Source organism: Rhagoletis pomonella, unplaced genomic scaffold (assembly GCF_013731165.1).
Source record: "Rhagoletis pomonella isolate Grant_MI unplaced genomic scaffold, Rhpom_1.0 Rhpom_scaffold_00421, whole genome shotgun sequence".
Taxonomy (NCBI): Eukaryota; Metazoa; Arthropoda; class Insecta; order Diptera; family Tephritidae; genus Rhagoletis; species Rhagoletis pomonella.
In genome coordinates this window covers 43,222-54,219 of record NW_023458975.1, presented here as the reverse complement: position 1 = coordinate 54,219, position 10,998 = coordinate 43,222, and the positions used below count along the sequence as shown (strand labels likewise).

Genomic DNA, 10,998 nt, shown 5'->3' with positions numbered 1-10,998 from the left:
CATATTTATTTATTTTATTTATCTAAAGAAACTACATAGATCCATCTCGATAATTCGAAGACTATATTCTTATTCGACGGGAATCACCTCCCAATCAATGGCTCCGTTGCAAAATTTCGCAACTTTTAATAGCTAAAAAATATTGTATGGCAAAATGTATAGCTGGCCATCGAATAGTTAAAATGTATAACGGTTTATTGTAAAAATACTTATTACATAGTGCTTTAAGGCCATACAAAATATTACTTACTTGCTAGGTAAACTAATTTAAATCCAATTTAATTGTAAAATATGCGTGTCCCTTAATCGTTAAGATGTCATCACCCTTATTCCAGAAGCATGAATGTGCAAATTTATCAGTCAGTTTTAAGCTATTTAGTTGACTTGATTAACCTTCGGATGATCTATGTTATACTAAAATCCAGAATACCATGCGTACACGGAAACCGTATATTTTACAATTTCAATTGCATAAATGTAGAGTTAAGTCTACTAAAAAAAAAAAACTTTCAAACTTGATTTCCCAAAATTTTAACTTTTACACATTCATGTTTCTGGCATACGAGCAACGATATAATAAGTGAATATAGAAGATATACATACATATATTAAAAATATACATACACATATGCAACGACATACATTTTGTAGATTAACGTGTACTCGGTATGATTTTAAATGATAATTTCTTGATTATTTTAAACAGCTGTTGTAAAAAACATGCACGCACATGTATGTATATGTGCAGTCGTATCAGATTAAATCCCTGCAAGAACCATTTGCCGTAAACTTGAATACAAATACAAAATTTGTTTGAAAATAGGAAAAACTAAAACATAACTAACTGATACATTTCTGTGAAAATCATATCCGAAGATATCGCTTTCCTCGAATTCTTATTCGTTGTCGGAAAGAAGGGTTCCACCGAAGTGTCACGTCTTTTATGATACCAAAGCGACACTACTATAAAGAACTATGTATTTCGATCGAAATCGGAAAGTTAAATGCGTATTTTATAAAATATAAAGAAAAATTTTGGGGCTTGGAATCGCAGACACCAAATTTCGCACTTTGATCATTTCCGTTAATATTTTAAGCTAAAACTTGTATTCCAAAAAGGCATAATCATTCAACACATCTATTTAAAAGGAAAATTATTTTAACGAGACCAAGCAAAAGACTTAAGGAGTAGAAATCGCGTGGAAACATTTTCAAAAAAAAAGAAAAGCGATAATTTTTTTTCTGAAATAAGCTTATTAACTCCAATTATAATTGATCTACAACACAGGCCAACAAGATTTCAAAAAATTTTGAGGCACGGAAACTCAACCCTGATTCTTACAGAATTTTTCCCGTAGGATCAAAATCTGAAATTAGAAACGTTACATTTGCTCCAGTTTTTAAGATATTTTGACGTAAAAGTACCAAAATACAAATTTTTGGCATTTTTTAGACATCTATAAGGAATAACGGGGTCTGGTAGAATCTTTCGAATACGATGTAAAAAAGCTTGTAAAAAGCTACAAAAACAAGTTTAAAAATATATGCACAGCGAACACAGCTACAACATGAAAATTACTCTAAATTAATTTTAAGTAGAAATATGCGGACATTTTTTACTTTTTGCTTACCTGTGCATTTTAAAAGATTTTCAAAAATAATACTACCATAAAGTCTTCTTATCTTTCAGAACAAGCTTTAAGCTTTCTTTACATCTATTAAAAATATTCTATCATGTACTGTTTTTATATTATAACGGTTCAAAATATGCCAATAATTCGTTTTTTTTTACACCTTTTAGTCAAAATATCTCAAAAAGTAGAGCCAATTTGAAATTTCTAAGGTCAGATTCTGATTCTTCCGCAAAAATCTATAGGAATCAGCTCTTACTGACTCGAAATGCTGCCAGGGAAGAGTACGGAGCGACCATGTACATTAAAATCTACAGTTATATTTAGTCGAATTTTCACATTGCTTTTAATAAATTCATAAAAATGTTACCGGATTCAAACGGTAAGAAGTAATTTGCGTTTGTGTTTGAGTATACGGCAAACTCTTCTGGTAGGGAGGGTCCTGTGAGGGAAATACATGAAGTCGATTTCCCAATCATCATCTTAAGAAACTTTCTTACATTTTGTAGTATACGTTCATATGTTTGAATATACATACATACATACTATGATCGACCATGTTCCCATGTGCATGTGTAATAAGTGGGTCATGATAGAAAGAAAATTAGCAAAGTTTAGTCAAAATTTTCGTAAGTGCATAGTTAATAGCCAAAAATTACAAATTTCGAATTAAGAAGAATGCTTGCGTTATATATACACTTAGGTCTCTTTTTACGCGGATTTGAATTTATTCGGATTTTCAGGCCATTTTTTCGCTGTAGCGATTTTGCTTTCTCGAGAGTTTTTATTATTTTTTAAGTGTGTAGGGGACAATGTTTCTGATAAATAATTTGTCTTTGTATTCTTACATAATTCATGTATTTACTGTTGTGTTTTTTTGATTTTTGGTTAAAATACAGATTTTATTTATTTCATTAATGTTCAGTTTTACATGAAGTAATAAGTGTTGAAGTGAAGAAATTCAATATTGCCTCATTGGATTTTTTTGCGGTTTTTTAGAATTTTTTTACATGGAGTGTCTGAATTTATGCGGTTTTCGAAATGCTAGAACGCATCCCCTTTTTTGTATAAAGTAAAGAACTTTTTCATGCGCCTTTCTGAGGAACGCATGTACCGCATAAAAAAAGACCTAATTTATGTATATGTATAAACAATCATCTTCATTAGCTTTGATATGCTTACGCTCATGCGTACACACACACATATGAATAAGTTATCAGTCTGGTTGGCAAAAAAAAAAAAAATGTTAGTACCCAGCTTGATGGAAAACTTACTTGGAGAGACTTTTATCGTGAATTAAAAAGTTTTTTGTTTTATATGGAAACCGACCCAGTCTAAATTATATGCATACATACATATCGTCGTTTAAAGTAAAAAACCGCGTAACTGCCATTTACTGCCAAAAGCTCTTGGCTCAATCGTTATCCATTCGTCCTGAAATATACTAGCCAGAAATGCGATTGCTTTATAAAAAAGAGAACCATTTTGAAAAATGAGTGTTTTTACTCTCTAGAAAATAATTTATGCAACATCACATCACATACGCGGTTTTGCATTTTGATGATACGCGGTTTTGTACTTTAAACGACGATATGTATGTATGTATATCAGCAAAAGCCTTGAAAAATAAGGCAACTGCAATTCTCATTCAAAAGTTGTATGGCCATTAATCCTGATAGGCAGGCTTAAGATCAAATCAAGTTGAGCAATATTACTCGGAAAACAGTGTCTCTCTCGCCTCTTATGCAAGAGGACCATTCATCAAAACTGTTCAACTTGTCTATTTCGATGTAGAATTGTTGAAAATATTTCTGTAAATCTTGTTCAGATATGAACTACCACTCAAAACTGTTGCTCCTACGCGTGAATGGTGCTTTAGTAAATCTCACAAAGAGGAATCCTTATTTGTCGCGTCTCTATTACTATCTTCGAAGTGGCCATCACTGTAATCAATGTCATCTAAAGCATCACTGTTCGTCGCATTATCCACATTGTCTCCACCTGTTGGAAAATGCATTAGATTGGTCTCCAGCATACCATTTAGGCTTAAAGGGGGCGAGTTGGATGAGGGTATACTGCCAACACTCATTTGATCGTCCGAAAAGTCGATGTTAATGATTGTATTTTCTTCACCAGTGAAATAGTTCTTGGTGCGACCTGAGAGGTCAAACCTGTTGGCGGGAGCATTGGTGCTGCTGATGGCCTCGCAATTGTGAGTATTTTTAGACGATTTGACTTCGGATTTGTTAGTTTCTTTGTGCTTTCGAAGCTCAACTTTGGTTTCTATTCCACTTACGCAATCCATTTTATCGATGGTGGCAACATTGTTCTCTCGAAATACAGCGGGTACAACGCTCAAGCCTAAAATGACATAAACATACAGACATATACATATATAAGTATTTCTCGCAAACTCCAACTGATATTGATATTATATTTTACATTAAATTTTTCGTTCAACAATTATTAGAAGATTTTAACCCTACAACTGTATTTTTTTTTTTTTTTTAACAAGACACGTTTAACGGGTTTTATGTAATTTTCTTATACATATATGCACGGTCAGTGCTTATAAAGGTAACAATGCAGTTTTAAAAAGTACCGATGTGTACACACATAGTAGATGGGTTGTTTATTGGCTGATTTCAGTACTAAGTAGATCGATTAATCGGCATCGGCATCGGCATCGGCGTCGGCATCGGCATCGGCGTCGGCCTTTTTTCGCCGATTATTTGGAATTTCTTTTCATATGTTCAGATGTAGCGACAGACAACAGCCAACATGAAAAAGCATTTGCAGGCAGTTCATAAAAATGAGTTTTTTTTGGTTGAAGGTGTTTCACGATTTTTCCATACAATAGTATTATCGACAATTTTCTTTTATATGAAAGACATTGCCAGCACAAAAAAATTGACAGAAATTAACGGGATTTTATAGCAGCTTGAAACTTGCACTTCATTATACTAGAATTAAATGGCCTACAAAACTGCATACCCAAATTATGATTAAAAAGTTTGAAAATTTGGTGAAAATAAGCAGAATGTTTCTAATTTTTGTACAAAGTTTGAAATCGGAATTTCTAAATTTCATTCTGGCTACGCCGATGCATATATTTTTACACATACATACATATGTATGTCGGTGTCCCTCAGGGTTCGATACTGCGACCACTCCTTGTCATGTATGATGGCGTCCTGCGCTTGCATGTTCCCGCGGAAGCGAAGATAATCGGGTTCGCACAGACGACGTTGCCGTAGTAGTTGTCGCCAAACATTTATCCGAGGTAGAACGATGTGCGGAAGTAACCGTTGCTGCCATCGTTGAGAAGAAAACAGAGCTTCTTCTAATAAGCAAACGAAAAATCAGAGAGCAGGCAGAAATAAGAGTTAAAGAATTCACTGTGCAGTCGAAACCCTCACTCTAGTACCTAGGCATCAAGTTCGACTCGAGGCTGAAATTTAAGGATCACTTGGACTACGTTTGCGAAAAGGCAGCGTCCACCCAAGGAGCACTCTCAGGACTTATGCTCAACACAAGAGGTCCAAGACATAACGTTGGGAAGTTGCTAGCTGGGTGTTCTCAAGTCCGTTATTCTCTACGGGTCGGAGGTTTGGGCAACTGCATGCGACACGCCGCTGTACATCAAGGGTATACGATCTACTAAGAGTCTGCTCGGCGTTCCGTACGGTGTCGGAAGATGCAGCGCTGGTCATCTCAGGCCTACATCCTATCAATCTGTTGGTCCAAGAAACGTCCATTTCAATCAGCAGCACAATGGAGCAGTGGCAACACCGATGGGATCACTCGAACAGCGGTCGCTGGACGCACAGGCTTATACCACATATAGAAAGCTGGCTGGCAAGAAAACATGGGGAAGTAGACTTTAATGTCACGCAACTTCTAAGTGGGCACGGCTGCTTTAAAGCGTACTTCTTCCGCTTCAAATTAGATGATGCCGAACATTGTGAAACCTGCGGCCAAAACAGAGTAGAAGATGCAGAACATGTTCTTTTTGCATGCCGAAAATCCAGGAGGAACGAGTCTTCCTTAACGTTGCACATGGAGTAAACGCGACGCCAGAGAACCTGATTCTGCACATAACCGAGTCGCCAGAGAAATGGAAATCATTCCGCACAGTCGCGGCAAACTTAATAGCACAGCTGAGACGACAAGAGCGTAATAGATCATGCCGAAGATAATCTAGCACGGTGGCAGGTAGGTTTTATGTACACTATACAGTAACTACGTACGTCGTCCATTTTTGGACAACTGACTTTACCTCTTAGAGGGGGGTGTGGGGGGACGCATTGACAGTGGTGGTGGTTGAAGAAACCAAAATGATGACTAACTGAGGGTAGGGCCAAGTACATGCAACTTGTGACTGACAATGAATAAAAAATGGACTTATAATACTTACATAAAAAATTTTAGTCGCACCAAATTTTGACAAGCTTTCACAAGAAAACATTTGGGCGTATTCTTGTTTTCGTACGAATCGAAAATATTGAAATTTTTCTATACAAAAATTTCAAATACGCCTCATTATAAATAAATTTAGAATTTAAAAATATTAAATTTTTTGGTTCACAATGACGAATTGATATTGAAAATACCCTTTAAAATATTATTTTTTTTTACGGTATTATAATTTTTTCAAAAATAAATACTGCAAATTTGCAAGGATACTCAAGAACAAAATTTTAAAAGGACATTTTCAATACCTATTCGTCCTTATGCACAAAAAAAGTTTATATTTTTCAACTCTACAGAATTTTTGATATCCATTTATTATTCTATATAGCACTGAATTTTTCGAACTAATCAAATCTTTGAAATTCCCAAGTCCTTTAAAAAATCCTGATGCCAGAGAAAGAAACTAAAAACGCAGTTTTACTATATTCTGCTCCTAGTTTTGGGAGTACATTTATGTATATATTATTTTGTGCAAAATTTACTTTTGCTCGGTGTATTCCATGCTATCAATAACTTGATTTTTTTTAGTGACTTATGCCACTTTCAAAATATACATTTTCGTTATACCGCCCAATAGTAAAACTTCCCTCGAACAAGACCGCAGTAGTTCTCAATTGGTGTTATCATACACTAGATTTTTTTGAAAATGTGACTTATGCCACTTTCAAAATAAACGGCTTATTTGTTGGGTGTTTTATTTTTCGTTCACCAAATAATTGTTATCTGATGAGTACAACTTTAGAGTTAAATAAAGTACACGGAAACGGAAGCAATGCTTGGAACACTGGTGTCGGAAACATCGATGAAAAGGAAGGCATAACGGACGTGACAAAAAAGAGGTGGTTTCAGAGTACATGTTAAAATAAGCAAAACTCTGTGAAACCTGTGAGGTTTTCCTTTCTTAAACATTCTTTAAATAAAGTCAAATTGCCAATTCCAACGAATTAATTTTTAGTCAGAAGGAATTCGTTGTTGGTTATATTTTGAATTAAAATGTGATAACGGACCTGACATATCGGACGTGATCGATTTTTCTCCTATATATTATTTTTACTAATAATACATAAGTAATTAAATTTTTTACCTAATTTTTTCAGTTCTTCTCTCCACCATTTTGCGTTTTCATAACCACTTTTCGCCGCTGTGGTGCAGTGCGCGCTTCCACTCCGCAATGCCTGGGTTCAAGCCCTAGTCAAAGCAACATCGCAAAAAAATATAGAAAAAGGTTTTTTCTTAACAGCGGTCGTCCCTCGGCAGGCAATGGCAGACCTCCGAGTGTATTTCTGCCATGAAAAACAGCTTCTCATAAAAGGAAAAATCCTGTAGAATTTAAATTTTAATTTTTTGTTTCACCAGGACGAATAAATGTTTAAAATGTCCTTTTAAGACTTCATCCTTGAATATCCTGGGAAATTTCCAATATTAATTTTTGAAAAAAATATATGTCAAGGACTAATATGTAAACTATCACATCCTCGAATTTCGTCCTTCTAACTTGATTAGTTTTAGATAAAAAAAATGTTCACTTCTCTTTATAAGATATTGATAGTTACAACATACTTAAATGAAGATACTAGAATCATTACACTGTACAGCACTCCGATGCGTATTGGACCAAACCAATTTTTTTTTTAAGAGATTGAGTCATAGGTAAAAAGTAATTTCTCCGTTTTTCGAAGTTAGCCTCCGAAATCGAGATATGGGCCTTCGAAGTTCGAAATAAGATCTTTGGTAAAAAATTATTTTTTATTATTATACATATGTAAATAATTAAAAAAACTAAAAAAAAATCGTAGACCGCCTTTTGCTCTTATTTAAATGGTTTATAACTTTTTTTTTTTGCAAACTTATATTACAGGTGCTATAAGGGGGCAAAGGTCGGATCTTCAAAAAATTAAAAACCTTATATTTCAAACAATTTTTAACTGGTTTTTAAAAAGTTGGTATTTTTTTAAACGTGATTGCACCCCCTTCTCCTCTTCTGTTATGCATATTTGTATACTTTGTATGTAAAAATTTGAGAAAAAACACTTAAAAGGAAAGAATACATTTTTTTATAAAATAATAAAAAAAATAAAAAAAAAATTTGAGAAGAAACACTTGAAAGCAAAAAATACCCCTTTTTATAAAGAAAAATATTAAAAAAAAAAAATTACTAACCGATTTTTAAAAAATTGGTATCATTGTAAAGGCTACCAGAAAACTTACACTTTCTTAAACACAAAAATTTCGTTGTATATAATAATAATATATATTTAAAACATTTTTTCCCTCTATATAAACTCTTGCCCCCCTAGATGAAAGGCTGGCTACGCCCTTGTACACAAAATAAATCAAGTATTTAAATCGTAGGTATATCCTACGGTCAGTTTGTTCTTTTATGATTCAAATATCTTTATTTATGTATATTGTAACTATCAATATCTTATTAAGAGAAGTGTAAAATTTTTTTATCTAAAACTAATTAGTCCTTGACATATATTTTTTTCAAAAATAAATATTGGAAGTTTCCAAGGATATTCAAGGATAAAGTTTTAAAAGGACATTTTCAATACTTATTCGTCCTGGTGCACCCAAAAATCAACTTTTTTTTTCTATTCTACAGAATTTTTCCTTTTAATTGATACCCATATTGTTATTGTACAATGCACCGAATCTTTAGAATATTTTTTTTTATTCAATCTTATTCTAAATATTTCAGTCTCTTTAAAAAAAAAATCCTGACGTCAGAGCGAAACACTAAAAACGCAGTTTTACTATATTTGGCCCCAGTTTTGTGAATATATTGATTTTTTCGTGTGTTAAATTGACTGTCGCACGGTGTAATCCCATGGCCCAAAACTATACAGAATTCCCAAAACTATACAGGATTCCCAACATCGCGGTACAAACACTTCGCGGTGGCGAACGCGAGTGTTAGCTCAACCAGCCACCGGCGGAGCGCCCTGCAATTGCTGTTGATAGAGAGTGAGAAGCAACGACAACGTCACCGTCAAGAATGATAGAATACAAGATTGCGCCAATCGAGCTGAGAGCAACTGGGTGTGACTTCACATTATTTTTAGAATGAGAGTGTAAAGAATAATTTTGAAGAAGATGAAGAAGCGAACAAGTGGTGCGAAATAGTGATGTTAAACTATGTGGAATCGTCACCGTCATGCGTACGATGTAGCGAAACAAAGGTGGTGCCTTCCGCGGACCGTTAATCCTCTCTTTCTCGGTTTGACAGCATCCATCCTTTCGCTGACGTCACATTATTATTTTTGAGCACTAGTGATGAATATTAAATATTCATATTGTACCTATTTGACGAAAAGTTGTACCGAAAAGTAGATACACGTACCTAAACAGTAAACATGTACTTTTATGTGCATATATTTTTGTCACTTGGTGGACTACATCTTCCATCTGTACCATAAAAACTTTTTGGCTTACATGAAACAATATTTTACTACGTTCCAAATGTACCTAAAATAACGTGATTGTACCGAATGTACGTTCAAATTTAAGAAGCTGAAGAGTAGGTACAATTCTTCCTAGTTTTACATCACTATTTCGCACAACTTGTTCGCTTCCTCCTCTTCTTCTTCAAAATTATTCTTTACACTCTCATTCTAAAAATAATGTGGCATCACAACCAGTTGCTCTCAGCTCGATTGGCGCAATCTTGTATTCTACCATTCTTGCGTCATTCGGTGGTGCGTTAACGTTAACACGAGAATCCCATAAGATATGTAATTCGTGTCACGGTGTACGGTTTTACGTCGGTAGCTGGTTGAGCTATGTTTTAGAAAGCCTTAACAGTACTCAGAAGAAACCTCACCTACGCGGTTTTGCATTTTGTTGATACGCGGTTTTGTACTTTAAACGACGATATATATAAGTGCATACAATTTTAAAACGAAAGTGACTTCTAATGCGAAACGGGTGCCGTTTATCGTATTCTGTCTCCCTGTGATAGAAAAACAAAGATGTTACGTAATTCTTAACAGCATGCAACATTTGATGCTTTACATATCGTCGCTACCATGTCAAACTATCGAATATGAAAATGGGTACTTTTCACGATAGCAAAAAAAAACGGTTGTAAAAATTGTTGTGGGATTCGACACTTTGTTAAAGCCAGTATCCTCTGCTTCTAAGAAGACTCGAAATTTGACGATTTGGCAACTTGCCAAACACTCTAGACGCATGCGCAATTGAAAAAGCATTTTTGAACATTCGTAGTTTGACATGTAGCGACGATATACACAAGTTTATGAAACTTAACAGTTGGGGCATGGGAAAACAGTTGAAACTAATTTTCGGTACTTCACTTACAAAAGAATTCGCAATATGAAGAACTTGGAGCATTTTTTACGTTCTTTGGCAAATTACGCTCTGTCAGCCATAACTTTTACCTTGAAATCAAGACGCCTACACATGGGCGTAGCCAGGTAGGGGCAGGGGGGTGCTCGAGCCCCCCCTAACTTTCAAATTTTCCTTATATATAAATAAAATAGTACCCTGAAATGCCAGCTTAATAGGGTCGAGCCCCCCCCTAAATTTTATTCTGGCTACGCCGATGCGCCTACACCATTTTAGGAATCAATTTATATTTTAAATTGCATTGTCATCGTGATTGTAACCATGCTCAAAGTTTCAAGCCTCTAGATCGATTAGAAATTTCCGCGGGATGAGCAAGTTAAATAAAAGCGTGTAATATAAACATAAGGTGTAATATAGTACTCGTAGTATCTGTATACATATGTATGTGTGAAATAAGTAATCTTTGCCAACTTTGTTCTTTAAAAGCGAACCACCGTCATACAACGGTTTCCGATTACTGTTCTATACCACAATTATCAAAAAAGGGTACGGCGGTTTGCAACGTGAAACGTGAAAAAAGACGGAG

General features: G+C 34.7%; 1 protein-coding gene across 1 annotated transcript; it reads right to left on the bottom strand.

Moving 5' to 3' along the window:
- Window positions 1-3,172: 3,172 nt before the first annotated feature.
- On the bottom strand, window positions 3,173-6,043 carry LOC118750846 (breast carcinoma-amplified sequence 3 homolog). Its single transcript, XM_036485572.1, has 2 exons — window positions 4,761-6,043; window positions 3,173-3,992 (listed from the first exon to the last, which is right to left on the bottom strand). Exon 2 carries the CDS (start codon window positions 3,934-3,936, stop codon window positions 3,517-3,519), a length of 420 nt encoding a protein of 139 aa, XP_036341465.1. The 5' UTR covers window positions 3,937-3,992; window positions 4,761-6,043; the 3' UTR covers window positions 3,173-3,516.
- Between the last annotated feature and the right edge of the window lie 4,955 nt (window positions 6,044-10,998).